We start from the raw sequence: 21,004 nt of genomic DNA on the forward strand, positions 1-21,004 counted from the left end.
CTTCCAATAAACATTATGGGCTCGTGGCACAAACCGCTGTCAAATTGCTCACCTCCTCCTGCGCCCCAATTGGCATAACATGAGTGAACAAAAGTGATCAGGTGTGGAAAAAGCACTCTGGCGACGTGGAAACTAGAGAGGCCGCGAGACTGCGGTGCCTAGAAAAGCAGCCGCTGGCTTTGAGAGTCATTAAAGCATGTACTAGAGTGGAAATCAGACTAGAAAATGAGCTTATGGTGCATAATGCCCTCAAAAGCTTTGCATAAACGTGGAAATCGGCAGCGGAGAGGAAGGACTCGGCTTGTAACACACATCCTTTATCTTCCTCCCACTCTCTTGGATGGTGGCGGAGCGGTTGGAGCTTTACCTGTAGGGTATAGCAGCAGCAGCAGCAGCGCCGCTCTGCTCCAAATACGCTTTAAAAGCCTCCTTTACACAACAGTCAAACCACACAGCAAGCCAACAGGCCGCCGCTGGTCCCTCGCTAAGGGGAGGGACATTCGCCATCACGTGGCGCTCGGACATTAGGAGGGGAAAAACTCGGGGGGGGGGGGGGGGGGGGGGGTGCAGCAGGAGAGATTAAAGAGCCGAGGGAAGGAGAAGAAAGGAGGGAAAGTAAAAGAGCGTAAGGCCCATTGGTCAAACACAAAGGCGGAGAGAGGGAAGGGACGTTTGGAGTCGGGGTTAAACTCCACATAAGCACACCTTAAACGGGCCTGTGTGAGCCGGCGGCCCGGGGGTTTTGGAGTTTCCCTGCAGGTGTGCCTTTGACTGACTTGGCCCCCTTAACCTCTGTCTGATCTCCAATGGGGCCCGGGGTCGGACACAGAGGAGAGCGTCGGCATCTCGCTGCTCCATGTGTCCCATTCTGCGTCCATTATGCCCACACGGACATGCTTACACTCTCTATAAACACACACACACGCAGGCAAAACACACTGGCAGACGAGGCAGTGTGTGTGTGTGTGTGCAGGGGGAACAAATCTGGTGAGGACTTGGGAGCAATTGGATTATCACCTCTTAAGGGTGACTTCTTGGCTGACCCCCTTCAGGCTAGCCGGCGAAAACAAGACGGAAAATTTCCTGGGAAAACACTCTGGGCTCTCTGCTCGCTGAAGAACTGAAGCACTGTCGTCCTTGTGAAAACACGGCGGCGGCATTAATGGACGCGGAAATGCCCTTCGGGGCACGTGCTCAAATCCCTTTTAGCCGTATTACATCAGACCCCTCGCACGCTCCTTGCCACCGCAAACGCGCGGGGGAGCAACACAGCGACGGGAACGCGGGATTGTAAAGTCGGAGCTCATATAACGACGCGGCCCGACACAACGTGGCTCTCTGTCTCTGCCTGCCTGGCACACGCTTTGAGGTAAACCAGAGGAAAAAGTCGCTCGCTCCTTTGTGCCGTAGTTCAATCATGATTACTTTCCTGACCTCCCCCGCCACAACACGCCGCCGCTTCCTCTCTCTGCTTTTTAATTATGTTCGGCTCACTCCCAGATAAGCTGGTCTTCATCTGCTCGGCGGCGGAAGACAGAGAGGGGAGAGAAGAAAGAGAGGGAAAACATCTCCCCAAAGCTTTCCCTCTAATGGCGCAAAACAGACATTCTCCTCAGCTGCTGTCAGAATAATCTGGGTAATTTTTTCCCCATGTTCGCCAAACATTAGTTTGCACATTAGGCCGACCCAGTTAATGCGCCTTTCCTGCCGCGTAGGACCCAGTTCGGGCCGAGGCCGGGGTCGGGTTGGGCCCTGGGGGGGCCTGTTCGTGATTATGGACCGGAGGGACCGACCCGGGCCCCAGCCAGAGCAGAGAAAGAATGATGACCATCAAACGGTAAGGAGAGGAGAGGGAGAGCAGAGGGAGAGGGAGAGCAGAGCTCCGGCGATGTTGTGGGTAGAGGGGATATACGTTGCCATCGTTCATCATTTCCCAGCCATTTTTCTTTCGCTGTTTTCAGTTTTTCCCCCCTCCACTTGTGATATACAGACTCCATGAAGGCAGCAGAAAGGGTCAGGAGCAAGACAGAGAAGGAGAAAAAAGGAAGAGAGGGAGCGGAAGGAAGGAAGGAGGGAGGGCAGGAGGGAGGGAGGGAGAGAGGGAGCTGAGGGAGAGAGGGAGCTGATCATTCTCTTTAATCACCTTTTGGATGAGGGCCAGGTAGTCTGCAGCGCCGAGAGAGAGAGAGCATGAGCGAGGGAGAGAGGGGTGAGAGCGAGGAAGAGCATGAGGGGGGGGGGGAGAGATAGAGAGTGAGAGGTGGAGGAAGAATAAATGGAAAGAGAGAGGGAGAGAGGGGATGAGAGAGGGACTTAGGGGGAGAGAGAGAGGATGAGCCTAAGAGCAGAGCCCCTTGAAAACAGCTTGAAGTGCAGCGGCGTGCGCGCTCACACACACGCACACAAACGGGCACACACACACGCGGAGAGTGTCTAGGCGCGTGTTCGCCGGGGGGAGTGACAGCCGTTCCCGTAAAATGCCCGCGAATGCTGAATCCAGCAAGAATCTGGTGTTAGAGCCGAACCCAGAGAGAGGGAGAGAGAGAGAGAGAGAGAGAGAGAGAGAGAAAGAGAAAGAGAGAGAGAGAGAGAGAGAGAGAGAGAGAGAGAGAGAGAGAGATCCATTTTAAAACTATGTGCATTAACTATACTTTTCCCCATAGATTAAGCACTCCACATGAATAATTTAGCCTCTCTTATGCTAATGGGATCATGAAAGTATCCCCTCCGTGCTGTGTTCCCCCCCCCCCCCCCCCCCACCACAGTGAACTCTTCTCGTCTTTCAGCAGTGGCCCTTCCTCTTCCCAACAAGCCATCAGATGGACGCAGCCACACTGTTTTCGCAAACAGCAAACGACGCTCACACACACCTGACCGACGTGTAGCGACAAGGCCCCCCGACGCCGTCCCGCCTGTGAGTTAGCGCGCCTCGTCGACACATTTTCGGAGTTTTGGCCGGGCAGTCGCGTCCTCACCGCGTCTCGATTGCGACATCCAAGCGCAAACTAACATTCCCTTCTCTTCTTCTTCTTTATTCCTCTCCTTTCAAGAGGGCTAATTGCCAGTTTTTATGTTTATTTCGCCTTATTCTCGCATTCACACACACGCACACACCCTTGTTGCCTCAGCATTGTGTTGCTGTGTGGTGGTGGTGGTGGTGGGGTGGGGTGGGGGGGGGGGGGGGGGGGGGGGGGGGGTTAGGCGGTGGTGAGGGGGGGCTACTGTGTAAAAATTATCAGCGCTCCAACAGCTGGGAGTGAGAGCCATGAAACAGCAGGGCCCAGCTCGGCTTTATTGTTTATCTGTTGTTTATGGGCCAGTGTTCAGCTTTAATTACGACACTAAATTAAACTCTAACGGGCACTCAGAGGAACACAGTTACACACACACACACACCCGCACACACATGCAGTATACTTTATATACACAGACACACCTCGCTGCTTACTGCAGGGTTGGTGTGTGTGTGTGTGTGTGTCTTGTTGCTCTGTGTGTTTTTTCTCAATTTTTTTGCACATTCTGCTCGGGGTCAAAGGTCCAGGAAGAAAACGCAGCATTCAACAGGCGCTCGCTCGCTCACTCGCTCGTGCTGTGACACTCAGGCCTGAGACGCGTCCTGGTGGAGTCGTGCCCCCCCCTCCCCTCCCTCCCTCCCTCCCTCCCTCCAGTGAGCTCGACCACAAAGACCTCGCTTGCTTGCTGAGTGGGGCCCCCCGGCCAGGGCCAAGGGAGGCTGAGCGCACTCCCTACGCACACACACACACACACACACACACACACACGCAAATGTACCACAACACCATCAAGCACAGCATGCTCCCTTGGAGCTGAACACTCAGTCTCTCTCCCTTCTTCCTCTCCTCTCTCTCTCTCCTGCTCTCTGGGGAGTCTGTCTATCCGCTGAGCGTGGGGATTGTTCAATTGCTGAGAAAATGTACAAAATGCTTTCTCCTCTCTTCAGTGAGACCCCCGATCTCCCTCTCCCTCTCTCTCTCTCTCTCTGACTCTCTCTCTCTCTCTCTCCACCCCTCCGCCCCCGTCTACTCTAGAAATGGGGAAATTGTACAGAAAAGCCCTTTGCTCACCACTCAAGATGTCAACGTGGATTTGGTTTTCATGCATAGCTAATAATTACAAGAGCGGACTGGAGCTGAGGCACACACACACACTCACACACACACACACACACTCTCTCTCACTCACAGACACAGAGACAGAGAGAGAGAACTTTACCTACCGCCTTTGAATCTGAATCTACCGTACTCGACTCGACTGCCTGCGTTTGGCGTGCGGCGCGTTCTGCCACGCCGCTCTGAGCCGACGAACGAGTTACACACACCTGCTCGGAGACGAGAGAAAGCTGCGTTCAGGCGCACGCATTCATCACGTTTAACTCCCTGCAAGCGGATGTCTCTGATGTTCTCCAGATAGGCCTGGGAGAGTTCCAGAAGAGCGTTAATCAAACTCGATGTTCCAGACGGAGCCGGAGAAGTTCTTGTACGCCGTTACCTCCTGAACCGGCTGGCGGATATTTGTTTGTCTAACCCGAGCGCGGGGAGTCGCTCTCAAGGAGTCAAGAGAGTGAGAGTGCAGGGTTTGCCCTGAGGGTGATAATTCATATTCTACTCTTTTTTTTTGGTAGGGAAATTCTGGGAAAAGAGGGAGGCTGGGTGAGGAGAGAGGGGGGAGAGCCAGAAGTTTACATACGAGTCCAAAACCTAAACTTACAGTCTTTTACTTGACAGCTACGATCGTGCTTCACCTGGCTTTACTGCCCGCCGATAAATTATTCCACAGGAGGCGGCAACACATATCTTCTCGCCCGGTTAAATTGTTTTTTGGCACGGCTTCACAGCAACGCTCGCCGCCGGTTCGGGATGCGAGGCGGAGATTTGCAGGACGTGAGATTCGGCTGACGGCGGCCCGTGTCAAGGTCTCACGTGTGCTGACGGTAAAGGAACGACGGCGAGTTTTATGAGCGTGAAGGAGTGAACGAGGGAAAAGTTGGGAGTCGGAGGAGTTTGACAGAAACAGACTGGAAGCGTGCGTTCAAAACCTTCCTGTTTTGGGATTTTGACTTTCAAAACAGCGTCGTTGGGATCAGAAACCATAAACTCTCTCTCTCTCTCCCGCTCTCTCCCATCCATCCTGTCCTCCTCAACTGATCCACGCCGTCACCCCTTTTAACAGGGGCCAAGCCGTTAAAGACCCCATTACTGAAGTGAAGAACACATTTCACGTTTTCCCTCAGCGACTGCTCGAGAGCGCGGACTACAAATTTTATGTGGAAAGAAAAAAAAAAGAAGAAAAAACGCGTTTGAAATAGGAGGCGAGTTCATGCGTGGAGCGGCGAGGAGGAGGAAGAAGAGGAGGAGGAGAGGAGGGGAAAAGGTGGAGAGGGCCGGGGAGGGTCGGCTCTCTCCGAGTGGAAGAGCCAGAGTCGGGAGTCAGCGAGCGCTTCAAGCGTTAACGTAATTGCAAGAATGTGAAAAATGAGGCGGCGGGGCTCCCGAGCGGAGCGAAAGGTCAGAGCACGCCTCACACAAAACAACTGGCTGGAGGACGGCCTCATTAGACCATTAAATCAGCTGCCCTCTCTCTCGCTCGCTCTCTCTCCCTTTACTCTCTCGCTTTCTCTCTTCTCTCTCTCTCTCTGTAAGAACTATCTCTCCGTTACGCTTCACGCTTCGAGCCGGACGGTAAGATCTGGATCCGCCTGTTCGTCTGTTCCGGTCCCTGATCCCGACCCTGATCCGGGTCGTCTTGGCCCCGCGCTTTGTGTTGTACCGTAACTGTCTTTGGCCCGTATTGATCCACTGTTACTGGATACGGTGGGGAGAGGAGTCGATAAGTGCTCTGTGGATTACAGGTCACTTGTACTTATGTGTGTAAGATAATCAATAGGCAGTGCATTTCTCTCTCTCTCTCCCCCCCCCTCTCTCTCTCTTTCTCTCTCTCTCTCTCTTGCACTTTTTGTCTCTGTGCTACTCAAAGAATGAGAGTCTTGCAAAGAAAACCCTGTGCACCTTTCTGAACCAATATTGTTATTTACACGTCAGGAATTCCCAACAGTTTATTGCTTCTCTGATTCCGAGGGCGAGCGAGTGAGCGTGTTGGCGAGGATCCGCCCTGCTGAGGCTGAAGCGTCCTCGCCATCTCACATTGCACGCCATCCATGTGCTCTAGAGCGGAAACGACCCGAATCTGAGAGAAACTCCACAGTATCGCACATTCCTTCATTATGTCCATACTGTCACACACACACACACACATCTGATCTGATCCAACCAGTCCTGACATGGCCGACCACAGAGGTCTGCTGTGGCCCCTCTGGTCTGTGGTCACTAATGGTCCAGAAGCAACTGCGGGGGCGGCGTCTGACCGACGGGGGAGGAGAAACGCTTTAACCAGCCGCACCACAATCTCATCCATACATCTGATCGCTTATTGGCAGAGCGATCGCCTTGAAACGGACCCGACAAACAGCTCCGGGTTTAGGGCGAGCGAGACAGCGTGTGTGTCAAAGTGTATCTGTCTTAGTCAGTGTGTGTGTGTGTGTGCGTGTGAGTGTGTGCGCAAAGACAGCATGATGAAATTTCATGCAAAACCCCGGACACAGCCAGAGGGCACACACACACACACACACACACACACGCATACACACACATGGATACAGAGAGAGACCCACAAACAGGAACGCTGCCCGCCAGTGAAAGGAGATCTCACAAACAGGAGGAAGAAAGGAAAAGCAAAGAGTTCGTTCAGCGTTTCGCCGCTACTTGCAACTTCTTTTTTTGTGTTTTTTTATAGCCGTGTTATTCATGAAACCACGCTCGCCTCAAAATATGTTGTTGCACATTAGCGCTGGTTATCTGAACTCGCTGAATATCACACACGCGATTTATAATCTCCATGTCAAAGATGAGACGGAGGCTCGCTGAGACAGAACCAGGGTCGGTTGCGCCAGAAAAGTTAATATGTGTTAAATCCAAGCCAATACGAACATAAATATACCATTAATCTGCAGCTTTTGTGGATTTTGCCGATGCTTTGTCGTGGATGTTGCCCTCTGTTGGAGTGTGTGTGTGTGTTTGGATAAGATGGTGTAGGTATTTCGGGGTGTCTGCTTTTTGGACGTCAGTCAAAAACAAGGATAATCCTGCGTCGTCGTTGTCGTATTAAGGGTTTGGCAACTTAACCGATGCTTAGAATTTAATACGGCCCTCGTGGATCTGTGTCTGTGTCTGCGTGCGTGTGTGTGTGTGTTTGTGTATCAGTTGTTTCACTGTGTTCACCTTGCTCGCTGCTGTTGTCGCCGCTCTGCGAGGCGTGTCCCCCGCTGGACGGCCCCGGTGTGCCAGCCGAGTGCGTGGAGGTGGCGTCGTCATGGTCTCTCCAGGAAGCTGGGTTCTGAGGTTTGGAAAGCAGAGAGAGAGAGCGAGAGAGAGAGAGAGAGAGAGAGAGAGGGAGAAGGAGGTAGGGAGGGAGAGAGAGAGACAAAACGTGAGAGTGACATCTGTAAGCGTCCTTGACCTGCAAACATTCCCCAGCAAGGAAGAAGAGCTTCGACACACGCCGCCGTCATCGCACACCAGCAGAGAGAAGTCCAAACTCTGCAATCAAAGTGCTTCATTAAGAAAACACGTGGCGCTGTTAATGTAGCGTCTGATTTTAAACGTTGCGAGCCGAGCACTTGTGAGTTACTGTCTAAACACACGCGGCCGAGCTCGGCGAGTTGGTTTATGCCGTGACCAATTGAGACTTCCGCGTGGAGCGAGGAAATGTGGAGGTAAAAAGTCCAAACACACCACAAGCGCCATTAATCATCCACACTGTCAGAAATGAAAATACGATATGACAGTGATTCTCCTGCTAATCTGCCAGAAATGTGCACACACCAACGCTCACACACACGCGCTCACACACACACACAGAACTACCCTTATGCACGCTAATGACATAATAGAGCAAGGAGTATAAACACACACACGCACACGCACAGTCGCGTTTCTATACACAAACACATGTGGGAAAAGTGTTAAATCTCAAAATGTCTAACTTCAAACGAGACGTCCATAAACCTAATCTCCCTCTCCTCCACCTCTTCCTCCTGCTCTTCCTCTCTTTTTCCCGATCATTCCTGCCGCACGCAGGGGAACAGGATTTTTTACTGTACAGGAAAAGCTTTATCAGTGGCACACGAAGGCAGACTAGAGGTGGAATTTCCTCTAACACACACACACACACACACAACCAACACGTCACAGCACACTTGTACACATCTCTCCAGCAACTCCAACATGTCACCTGAGCACGATGACAAACTGTTGGCGAGCGTCAGAGCCCGACATTGTCCGGCGTGTCTCTCCCCCCCCTCCCCCCTCTGGAGAGAACGCGGGGCCCCCTTGAGCCGGGCCCAAGCCAAACAAACACAGGCCTGCACCAGGGCTTCCCACAAACCTCAACCCACTTCTCAGTCTCCGCCACGGCCCCTTTTTTTCTTTCTCTCTCTCTCGCTCCCTCAAACACACACACACACACACACACACCACACACACACACATACACGCCGCAGAATATTCCGAGAAAGAAAGAGAGACGTTTTGGGGTTGTGTGTTTTCTTTTTTTTTACCATTTTGTCTAACTTCAGTCGTGTTTCCTGGTGAACTCCTTTCCCCTCAGCTTCCCCCCAGCCAGAGAGGAGCCCTGCCTTGCTTTGCCCGCCTGTTGCCTGCCTGCTTGCCTGACCTGCCTGCCTGCCTGCCTTGCTCGCCTGCCTCGCCGTCCCACTCAGAGTGAGCTGTAGTGCTGCCTTCGCCCGGAGAGTCGTGGAGGTTTTTCACGACGACGCTGTGAGACAAACTTCCCGGAGGTTCCTCGCTGTCCTGACGCTGAAGCTGCTGCTGCTGCTACTGCCGCTGTTCTACCGTTCTGCTGCCGTCGTGCCTACGAGCCGGCTCCTTTTATCTGCTGAGTTCTTTGCGGAGGGAAGGAGGGCCCGTCGCTTTCTCAAACAGCTCGGAGCCCCCCGAGAAGACAGCAGGCGCAAACACACTAAGGCCCTTCAGCCCCTCCGCTGCACTCCAGACCCTCTCAGCGTCAGCTGTTCACCGGATGGCAATCAGATAAAGAGCTCGGAGAATTACCCAGAAGAGGGGTGAGGAGACAGGCAGAACAATGGAGCCCGCGTGGGTTTAGCCCTCCTGAGTGAGGGGAGCGGCAGGGGGCAGGGGGACGTGTCCCCACTCTGAGACGGATGGAGGGATTGTGAGGTGTTCACTGATCAACATATGGCGTCCTTCATACGGCTGAAGTCTGTGTTTATAGCCAGAGTCCATTATTCCCTGCCCGGGGTCAAAGCTCTGATCAACACATGTCTATTTTGTGTCTCACTGGTAGACGTCACATGGTAGACAGCGAGCGAGGTAAAGGAGGTAAAGGACGCCCCCCCCCCTCCACCTCCACCCGAGCTGAGCCTCACCTCAGCTCAGCAGAGAGAGAGAGGAGAGAGCGTAGCGTATTTAGCTGCTCCGGACCGCTCTGGACCGCTCTGGACCGCTCTGGGTTTGCTGTTGTTCCACAGGGAGGGAAGAAAATGAGCTCGTGCTACTTCCTCACAACCAGACACCCACTGCTGGCGAGACGGGAGACAGGCCCTGACAAACTCTCCCTCTCTCTCTGTGTGTCTCGGCTCCGTCTCTCTCTCCCGCACACTTGCCAGCCGTGTCCACACACACAGCATGGCTTTAATGCAACAGCTGAATCGATAGGACTTAATTTAGCGATCATTGCGGAGTGATGTGTCATTTTTAATGGCGCTGGCACTAAATTAAATTCAAAGACACCTCGGCTAATGGTGTTAAAGGAGAACCCGTACTCCGCTGCGATTTGCCAGCCGGTGTGGTTTTAACGGCGGAGTGTATGCGGGGACACAGATAAGGCTTTGTTAGTTTGGCTCCGGAGAAAAGCCGACCGCAGCACTTTTGACCAGGCCCCGATCATAACACCACAATGGCGGCCGGTGGCTAACGCGCCTCTTTCATACCTGTGTAAGTCACCTCTCGCCTACAACACACACACACATCACAGCAGCGGCGGCGTTGACTTTCCACGCTCCACAGAGCAACAACAGCAACAGCCTTCCCTCCCTCACTCCCTCCCTTCATCCTCCCATCCCCCATGAATAATTTAGCGAGAGTCTCTCTTAGCTTACGGAGGTGCATCATCATCAGACACTGTACAAGCAACACAAACACAAACACACACACACACACACTGAGGCACGAGCCAGCAAGCGTTTTGTCGCTAAACCCCCCTGTGGGTCTGGTAAAGTTTAAACAAGTTGAATGAGGGAGGAAAAAGGAAAAAAAAGGGGAAAATCTTCTTCTTCTTCTTCTAACAAGAAACAGGAAGTAGAGGAGGAATCAGCAGCGAGGCCTTCCAGCCTCATGTGACTATTCCCTCACGCCGGGCGTAATTAGGAGTCAAACGCGGTTCACTCCATGCTCCTCACTAATTGTGTTAAAGAGCAGCGTTACCAGGAGGAGGAGGAGAAGGCAAACACGCAAACATCACACACACACGCACACACACACGTACGTACGCACACACACAACGGGACTGGCTAGAGAGAATAAGATACAAAGGGAGCGTCGTCCTCCGGGGGCGTCCTTTCCTATTTGCTGGGGTGAGCAACTGGAGGCTGATAATAGGAGAAGTAATTAATATAAAAGCGGGAGACAATATGGGAGGAAGGGGTTTTTTTTGGCGGTGTAGCCAGGGCCACAGGAGAGCGGGGGGGGGAGGGGGGAACACTGCCACCGCCAACGCCTCCTCTTCTTCTCCTGTCCCCTGTTTCTCATTTACAAACACCTGCCTGGCACTGTCTCAACACTTCTGCCTACATCCCTTGGAATTTCAAATAAAATTGATTTAGTGGCATCATTGAATTTTCCTCAAATTCCCCTGGAAGCAGGAGAGGGAAGAGAGGGGAAGAAATCTGTGCACAAGCCTAGCATGAATGTGTGTGTGTGTGAGAGCAGCTACAGGATCCCTTTGCTGAACATGTAGAGGAAAAAAACGCTGACACGGCAGAAACACACAAGGGCGGTAAATCATAAAGCCAGCTGACATTCGAAGACACATCTTGCCACATGGCGTAAACAGTGTAAAACTCTGAGCACTTTGTCTCCTAACACGTAATTACACACACACACACACACACACACACACACTCTCTTAGAAAAGTGTAGGTGCACCTCTGTTGAGTGGCTGCGTATTGACAACACCTTCAATTATCCTGAATATAAAGACTCCTCAGATTAACGGCTGATAATTCCTTGTAGCATGATTGTCTGTATTTATGTTACGGCACGTTCTCCCTAACGTCATATTACGCCTGGAAATAAATACAATTCCAGGATTTAACACTGAAACCCGCTGTCATTCACCAGTTTGGCACCGATTGAGACGATCCCGAAATGCGGATAGTCGTATATCAAGCTGACAAAATTACAGCTAATTTGGCTTTCATGTGTTTCGTGTCGTAAATCGTCTGAAGTGAGGGCGTTGCGGTTTGATCTGTGTTATGTGTTACACTTAAATGCGGGTCAATATGTGTGTATCTCCACCATTGTGAGGAGTTGTGTTAGATTTACAGCTTTCGCACACGCTGGAATAGGGGCGCAGAGTGTGTTAGATGCAACAAGTGACTCTCTCCCTCTCTCTCTCTCTCTCTCTCTCTCTCTCGTTCTCTCTCCCCTAGCGGTGATTAGATATGGCTGCCAACAGGGCCCAGCCTCTGAGCACTAATCAAATAGGGAAATGCCAGAGCCAAGCACGTCCCACAATCGTGTGGAACAGACAGCGAGTCCGAGTCAATGATGCAGTGTTTTGATGAGGGAGGGGGGTAGAGAGAGAGGAAGAAAGAGAGAGAACGAGGGAGAGAGAGAGCGAGAGCGAGACCCCCAAACAAAGTCGGTCCCTGAGGAGAGGAGTGAGCTAGTTGAATTAGAGGACCTCCGAAAAGTGAGAATTCCACGGTTCAGCGAGCTCGCTGGGGCCTGAGGGCTTCGCCGAGTACGCGCAGGCAGCAGAGTTGCACGCTGAGCACACACACACACACACCACACACACACACACACACACACACACACACACACACACACACACACACACACACACCCTGCAAGCGTAAATCACTGCATGTGCACAACACCGACTATTGTGTTACTTGACTGAAACCTGTGACATCACCGCGTCTGACCAATGGCCTGCACAACCTCTAGTAGGGAATCAAATGTAAACAGAAACGTTTCCAGCCATGCAGAGTTCAGATAAGCTGCGCCGTAACCTCTATGGGAACTACACGCGTTCCCTGAGGAACACCGCCCCTGCCCCCCCCCCTCCCTCAAACTGCAAAGTGGCCTGGACGTGCACATCCTACAGCCAAACTCCTCCAAAAAGCCTTTCAGGCCAGGAGAAGACAATAGCAATGAGACGCCACGGAGGCTAATTCATTAGAAGAAGATAATATTCAGACGCTGTTAATTCTATTTGCCTCTCTAATTGGATGTAGCACAGAAGAGACAGAAATTTTATTCATTAATTAAAAGACAAGGGAACACGCACGATGGCGCCCGTCTGAACAAACACGGACTCCTCGCTGTCATTCCTCCCTCACCTTTCATGTGGAGACACTTTTTCTTTCCATTAATACAACGTGATGGAGTTGATCTGAGGAGGGTGGGGTGTGAGTGTGAGTGTGTGTGTGTGTGTAGGGTGTGTGTGTGTGGGGGTGTGTGTTTGTGGGGGGGGGGGGGGGGGGGAGAGCCTTGGGTGGCGACTGTGTGGTTAAAACAGTCACAAGCCATAATCCAATCATCTCTAAGACAATGCTGCATTCAAGTGTAAATAAAAAATGAGCTTATTATGCGCCTATACTGTCAGGTACAGAGAAGGGAGAGAGGAGGGAAGCACACACACACACACGTATACACACACACACATACACAAACAAGCTCAATGGGGGCTGCCTCCTTCACCGTGAAGAGCCTCATCATCTCCAGCGCGGAAGGAGAAGAAGAAGGAAAAAAATAAAGCTCAACTTTCGCCAAATGAGATGTAGCCTGGGGCCGTATATTAAAAATGCATATCAAGCAAAGAAAAATGGACGTGAGAGAGTCTAACTAAATAAATTAGCATATCTAACTATCAAGACTGCACTTTCCTCTCTGCTCAACGAGGACAGAGATGAATAATAAGGGAGAGGAAAGAGCCAAAATACAAATGAGTAAGATAAATAAATAAATAAAGAGAGGATAGAAAAAGGGGGAGGGGCTAAGACTGTTTGACATCCATATGCATTTTTTTTGTTGTTGTGTGTTTTTTCTCTATATTCAAAAATGGATTTTAGACATAGAGAAACTATAATTACACATGATGAGGGAAAGCCTGACAACACACACACACACACACACACACACAAACACACACACACACAGAGAGAGAGGTAATGGGGGGGCCAGGCATTACTTTCCACCTGAAGAGTGTGTGTGTGTGTGTCTCTCTGCAAATAATATTCCCACAAAAGCCAACACCAACACACACATATGCTGTACACAAATATAAATCTGCTGTGAATACAAAAATATAAACAATAAGAATTAGAGAAAAAATACCTCAGGGCTCTATAAGCAAACAAGGCAAAGGAGTCAGACTCAGTCCCAGCATTAACAAACTCAAACTTAAAGAGCTAATGAGGTGCTGCGGTCCAAACAGCCTGTCAGCCTCCCTGCTTCCTTTATTGACATATCTAATAATTTTTTAATAATTATCAAAAATATTCTCTCACACGTTTTGCCCTGGTGACAGGAAGGGTTGTGTTTGTGTGTGTGTGTGTGTGTGTGTGTGTGTGTGTGTGTGTGTGTGTGTGTGTGTGTGTGTGTGTGTGTTTGTGTTTGTGTGTGTGTGTGTGTGTGTCTAGCACCGGAGGCCACTGCTGGAAATTTGGCTTTAAGGGATTCGAACCATCTGCCACCGTGCAAACAAACCGACCAACGCAACCCGGGTTACAGTTGATCTCATCCCCGCAACATAAACAACAACAACAACAACAGCAGCAGCAACACGCCTCATTTCTGCGCCATGTTTTCCTGACCAACACTAAATTCACCGGCGCGCTCCTGAACGCAGCGGGAAGTTTGTCCGTTTCCTTCCGTGGGGAATCCACCGCTATTCCGCCACAAACGCCGCCGGAGCCAACAGCGTCACACTCCAATCTGCTTTAATCCCTAATAGGCTCTTTGCTCGGTGCCGCTCAGATATTAACCAGTCACTTTGTTGCCCCTTTTCTTGTTCGAAAACATTAACTTTTATCACACACACCGACACACACACACAAACGCGCGCGCACGACGGCCATAATTCACAGATATCAACTTAATAACGCACTGTCAGCTCGATCCATGACGGGTTTTATTGCGCCGAAAATGCACGATTTTAAAAACCAGGGGGAATCGATCTTCAAATTTAAAGCTACTGTACTTCAGGTGCATATAATTGAATTCAGCATTATGGAGCCTGCAGCCATAAAAAAGAGGAAGAGGAGAGGGGAGAGAAAGAGCGAGAGAGGGGGAGAGAGAGAGAAAGAGAGAGACTGCAGAGGGAAACCACACGGCAAATCAATAGGAAACAATTAAACACATTAACATCAGCAGCATGTGGAATCAGGCCTCCAGACGAACCAGCATCTGCCTTGTGAACTTGACATTGATGCTTTAAGCCTTCAGCTCTGAGATCTGTTTCAATGGAGGCTATACCCACTTTCTCCACCTCTGCAGCGCGCGCACACACACACACGCATACAAAAAAGATAGCGAGGAAGAGGGGGAGAGAGAGGAGGGGGGGATCCACAGCTTTACGCGCAGGGGAGCAGCTCCACAGCTCCCACAGCTCCCACAGCCCCCAAATATAAAGCCCCTTTTCTTTTTAAATATTGGCCTAAAGCTCGAGCTTAACGTTGATACCCCGATTTAACGTTAAACCTGCGTAACAGATAATTGCCTCACGTTATCTCACTCTCTCTCTCTCTCCCAAACTCTCAATAATGCACAGCAGCAGCGATTTACTTCCACACACACACACTTCCACACCCACTCCCGAGCAAGCACGGACGCATTACGCACACATGACTGCCCCCAATCAAAAGACTAAAACAATAACTCACTCCATTGTATCGCGTCTAGCTTTTGACCTTAGAACATCGATCGGCACATTTTCCCTCGCAGGACAACAACAGCGAGCACTCGAGCAAGTCACACACACGCACACACACACACACGCGCACTAAAAGTCCCCCCCCCCCCCCTCCCTGCACGCAACAATCATCCGAGTAAATAATTTAAAAGTCTATAATATCATAATAGATAACGCGCGTGCAGCAGACAACAGGTATTGGTTTATACGATCCGTGTGTGTGTGTGTGTGATGGAACGTTTGCACTTACGTGATCTGCGAGGTTGGTCGACGATCCCGAGAGTTCTTCGTGATCTGATTTCGAGCTGCCATCCCGCTCGTCGATTACTAGATCTATTGGCATTTTCCCTTTCAAACAGCTGATGTACCGGTGGCAAAAATTGTCGCAGAGCTCGTGCACCTAGAGTGGAAGAAGAAGAAGGTGAAGAAGATGAAGAAGAAGCAATAAAGAGAAGGAACCAAACTGCAGTTTTCAGGATGGGGAAACGGTTCGAGCCGGTCCAAGAATAACTCCAATTAAGGGGCATTAAGGCGGGCGAGGAAACAATAGTGAAATTGTTGCAGCGCTTATTATTCTCCCGAGACTGGAGCAACAAGTTGAACGACACACACATACACACACACACGCGCGCGAGCGCGGAGAATAAAATACCAAATAAACAGTAATGAGCAGCTGAAACCAAATCTGCAGATCGATAACAATGTGCAGATTGGAGGATATTTTTCTATCGCTGTTCGCTGCAGCTGCATGCGTGGAGACGTTGGCACAATAAAATGACAGATTTGGGTGCAAAACGTAAACAAGGGGAAACTTTCTCCAACACGGTGACGTTATTAAATATTATACACACACACATATATAAATACGCGCGCAGGTTTAATCAGATCAGTTGCAGGCAAAAATGAGAGTGTGTGCAGATCAAATATAAGAGCACCAAACAAACAAAACAAAACAATATGAAGGTGTAAAGTTGTTTACCTTTTCTAATTCCAAGAGATGAAACCGTAATACTTGTATGGCTTGTATCATCTGCAACACACACACACAGAACAAACACGAGTTACATCACAATAAAAATACAGGAAGTGTGTTTTTATGCTTGTGTGAGTGTATTGTGTGATAATCCGGGCACATGCAGTTCATTTGCAATAGATTTTAAAACTTATATTTCATGTGTTACGTTCAAATAAAATCTGATTTCAACATTTTTTTAATTATTATTTACACATTGTGTCAGTCACATGTGAGGACCAGGACAGTGACAGCGGTGAGTGTGGTCACATAGCTGCACTCCAGAGCTCATCTGACACACACTGACACACACACACACACACCAACACACCAACACACACACGCTCGCTTTATTTTTACTGCGTGATTCTGTGGACACTCGAGAGGAATCCACCACCACCAGCACCCCCTCCAAAATAACACACACACACACACACACGCACACACACACACAAGGCAGATCACAGTCCGCAACAAAAGCGGGACATTAGTGGACAACACAGAGAGGTCAGAGTGTGTGTGTGCTTACCAAATTGTCCAACTCTGGATTTGATGAAAATAAAGGTTTTTCTGCTCGGACCTATAAAGCGACACACAGGAGGGCAAAGTTAGTGTGACATACTGTGTGAGTCTGCATTTAACACACAACGTATAGGGCAAAAATAGCTGTTTAAGTATCTGAACTACAGATAGTTCTGTGCGTTAAACACAATATGGGCCGTGCGTAATTACGCAGCAACACACTGGGATGTTCTGTATGATTTCTTGCTTTATGTGTGTTTGTTAAAATTGACCTGTTTGGCAAAGACTGCAATGTCCTCGTTGAAGGAGTCTGAGGAGCAGACGTCGCCGCCTGCTACGCCGGGCTCCCTCGGAGTACACGTCGCCAACTCGCACTTCTCAAAAACCAGTGCGAGCAGTGGGAATAATGGGTGACTGCAAGGAGAAGGAGAAGAAGGAGAAGGAGAAGGAGGAGAAGGAGAAGGTGGAGAAGGAGGAGAAGAGGGGAAAACAACACAGCCTGAGTACAAGCAGCAAAGCGGCTCACAATGCACACTGCAAAAAGTGGCCCCGGCGACGTGCAAAACACACACACACTTTCACACACACTTTTCTCTTCAAGCAAATAAGAAATAAGTGACAGATTCGTGAGGTGGTATCACTTTTTTATCTCCTCGCGCGTAAATTTCAATGTTTTCACAATTTGGAAATAAATAAATATATCCATAAAATAAGAGCACCGAGTTGGTATTTGCGTTTAAGAAAATATGTTTTACTAAGTCATCTATGGTGCAAAACGAGCACACACACACACACACACACACACACACACACACACACACACACACACACACACACACGCCTCTGATGCGTAACAACTGCGTGCTTTTTAGGGCGAAAGTGCAGAATTAGGAGATTTGAAGGCAAACAAATCAAAGGTCTCGTCAGGTTTGATATTTTTTGCAGTGCAGGAGTGTAAAACGCTGGTAAAAGAAATCAGTTTAAGCTTTAACAAAAAAAAAAGTACAAAAACAAGACTTGTCACGAGTGATCAGTGGGATTGAAGTGACGTGACGCACAAAGCGAGATAATATTAGAATTTAATTTTACTAAACAAGCGAACCCCTCGGGCATTTAGGCCCACAAGAGAGGAGCGAAAGTGGTAAATAAAACAAAAACTGGCTTAACTACTATTTCCAGATTGTCAACAACACAAAGCAAACCCTCACCAAATAAAAACTTTAAAGACTCAGATATAATTTCACTCGACACGGCTTTGGTTTGTTTTAATGATGTGTTAGTTTAATTATATAATTGTTGTGATTTCAGATTTCAATTACGAGAAAGTGGATACACATAAATGCACATAAACGCTGTTACACCGCCTATAACGTGTGTGTGTGTGTGTGTGTGCGCGTGTGTGTTTCTGCAGCAAAATCTAAAATAAATCTGTGAGAAAGTTTTGCAAAGCTGTAAGCACGTTTGCACAAATCTTCTTATATTATTTCAGAATTGTCAGATTAAAGTGTAATTGTAAAGACGCGCGGTGCGTTCAGGTGTCACTCGTCTGCTAGTGCAAAAAAAATATTTGGAACCGTGAAACTTTTGATATCCAACGCGTTGAAGTCTATTTTAATACGTATATCGCGTATTTTAAACGGCAGCGTGATGTGTGTGCGTGTGCAAATACGCTTTTTTTATTCTATTTCCCCCGCAGTCGCTGTGGCCAGAACGCGTCCATATTATTTTATAGCCTGTATTTCAAGCAATTACTCCAGGCGGATAAAATGACACATCAGCAGCCCCGCTGACCGACAACGGAGCTGGGAAATTGCGGTTAAACCTGCACACACACTCACACAAAAAACACAAAAAATCCCCCCACGATTTCATTTTGGGAGAAAGTCAGAGAATGGAAAGTTGGGGAGAGATGTGAAGAAGGAGAAAAACAAAGGAAAGCTCCGCGTTTATTGTCTGATATGAACCTTACCCATAAATCTGATCTTTGTCCCTCTTTAAAACGTCGTTGACAGCGGAGCCCATGCTGGTGGGCATAACGTTCGGGTGCGGGGCGTGGGCTCCGTAGTGCTGGCTGGCGTGCAGCGGCGGTCCGTGGTTCAGGTGGTGGACCTGGGGAAGCGGCCGGGGAGCGTGCGGGTCCCCGTACATGGACGCCGGGACTCCGTCCATCCCACCGTAGTGGGCCAGCTCATCGTACTGGGGGATGAAATGAGAGGAAAAGTCAGCGAGTTGCCCGGTTAGACTTTAAAGGTCTTAGAGATAAAAAGTTCAAAAGCATTTTAAAAGAAGAAGCGCATGCTGAACACACACAAACACACACTAACAAGCTTGTTGCGCTGAAAATACGGCCATAAAAACTGAAAGTATCTCCGGTCACAGCCGCTAAACTGCACACGGAGGAAGGTTTGGTCTTTACCAGAAACATTTTAAACTTCTAGCAGCTCCGCGGAAGAGAGTTACAGCGGGTAGAAGCCGGGAGTTAGTTTAGTTTAGAGAGGAAGAGAGTTTCTCCTGCGACTGACGCGGATCGTGGCTCGTCCGTGTGAAGCGAAGAGGCTGTCACACTGCGCCTGCACGGAGAGCGAGGCGAGTCGAGGCGAGGCGAGGGGCGCAGCGAAACTAATGGCACATTTCTCCTCTTTGATATGAAATACTTTGGTTTAAAATGTGCCACCGCCGCCTCCGTCAGAGGCGACGGGGAGCTGCTTCTACCAGGGACCGCTGGCTTTACAGGTAAAAAGCGGAGAGGAGAGTTGAAACCTACCCTTTGCGCCATCAGGCTGCGCTGCAATAAACTCCTGAATCAGTCGTATATTTAATATCCCAGTCCCGGTTCAGAAAGTGATTTAGTGGTAAGATTCCCTTTTCAAACCAACTTTGCGAATTCTCCTATTCGCCAGTGTGGCTCAGTGGAAACCGTGGCATCGGGGGAGTTTTGCAAATTTTTCTTGTTTCCCCTTCTTTCCTCACAAAAAAAGAAAAAAATGCGCCAAAGTGAAGGTTACAATCGGCCCATCAGCAACCTGCATGTAACTAAACTGTCGTGTCTCATGGCTTTTTGCCACTCCAGCTGTCAATCAAAGCCAGGGGTTGTCAAGGTAATGAATGAATGACGGTTGGTGATGATGTTCAAGAGAAGGACGAATCTTTTTAGTCCGTTTTCATCCCCGCAAGTCCGCGTCTCCTTTAATGCCTCCGGATCGCTATCTTGTTTTATTATCGCCGTGCAAAAAAAAAAAAAAAAAAAAAAAGAGGAAGAAGAAGCAGAAGAAGAAGAAAAAAAGCAGGGAGAAATGAAGAGATTGCGATTTGGATCTCTCCTTTCTTTCCTTCCCCGTAGGTATTTGGTCTATCTGGCGAGGCTGAGATGAGTGAGTGTCAGCGAGTGTTGGCAGGTTGGCTGCTAGCTTGCTTATAGAAACAGAGTCAGTTCGCAGCGCTGAGCGGTGGGCGAATGAAATGACGGATCCCGGAAGTAGCGGTGGCCATAGCCAGTCCTACGGCAGCTCCGCACAAGAGAGAGGAGAGACCAAATCTTGTGATATGCAGAGTATATGCGAGGGCTTCGACTCCGCACTGGGGGTAGAAACGCAAAAAGCGACACACGGCTTCCAAACTCCCAGCCAATTCCTCTGCGCCCCCACAAGAGTCCTACAGGAAAAAAAAAAAAGAAGGAGAAGAAGCAAGAGTGAGAGAGGGAAGGTTTCACCAGCGAGCTGACTGAGGCACAACTGAGCCCCGACTCACACACACACACATGTTTATGTTAAAGACGAGGTGGGGGAAAAGAAAGTTCATGTTAAAGCACAATTACGCACGTCGGGTCCAACTTTTACGCACAGCGAAATGCAACATCAGGTAGATTGACACGCTTTGACACATTTACACATATAGAGAAATGAGATATGATTAAAAGACAAACACTTTGAGATAAAAACACCGGGGAACATGTCGTGAATGTGAAGTTTAACATACGAGAATGCTGCTTACTTTGTATATTTAAGTTATAATCTCGTTTATAATAATAGCTGGGCTCTTATTTGGCAGATGAGAGCACCCCTCTAAGCTCAGAATGAACTTTTCCAAAGGGGGTGAAAAAAAGCTTTTGTGGAGAAAGTAATTGTGTATGTTTCTTTCGTCCAATGGGCTCTCTTGATAGGAATCCGTGCCTCACCTCGGAGTAGTCAATTATCAAAGCTCCCCGAGATCATCAAT

General features: G+C 49.4%; 1 protein-coding gene across 8 annotated transcripts in view; it reads right to left on the reverse strand.

Moving 5' to 3' along the window:
- Positions 1-20,504, reverse strand: part of meis2a (Meis homeobox 2a) — a 78,001-nt gene extending 57,497 nt beyond the window's left edge. For 5 of the 8 annotated variants that reach the window (XM_076165612.1, XM_076165615.1, XM_076165611.1 and 2 more), the window contains exons 1-7: positions 19,554-20,504; positions 18,759-18,985; positions 17,062-17,203; positions 16,797-16,847; positions 16,235-16,285; positions 15,506-15,655; positions 7,296-7,410 (exon numbers count right to left, since the gene is read on the reverse strand). In XM_076165612.1, coding sequence (XP_076021727.1) covers positions 7,296-7,410; positions 15,506-15,655; positions 16,235-16,285; positions 16,797-16,847; positions 17,062-17,203; positions 18,759-18,985; positions 19,554-19,565 — 748 coding nt within the window. In that variant the 5' untranslated portion in view covers positions 19,566-20,504. Of the gene's footprint in view, positions 1-7,295; positions 7,411-15,505; positions 15,656-16,234; positions 16,286-16,796; positions 16,848-17,061; positions 17,204-18,758; positions 18,986-19,205; positions 19,318-19,553 lie in introns of those variants that run through there. The other 3 variants (XM_076165614.1, XM_076165619.1, XM_076165617.1) reach the window with 1 other exon arrangement.
- Positions 20,505-21,004: the final 500 nt, after the last annotated feature.

The sequence above is a fragment of the Genypterus blacodes genome, unplaced genomic scaffold (assembly GCF_046128005.1).
Source record: "Genypterus blacodes isolate CSIRO-AG114 ecotype Tasmania unplaced genomic scaffold, CSIRO-AGI_Gbla_v1 ptg000147l_1, whole genome shotgun sequence".
Taxonomy (NCBI): Eukaryota; Metazoa; Chordata; class Actinopteri; order Ophidiiformes; family Ophidiidae; genus Genypterus; species Genypterus blacodes.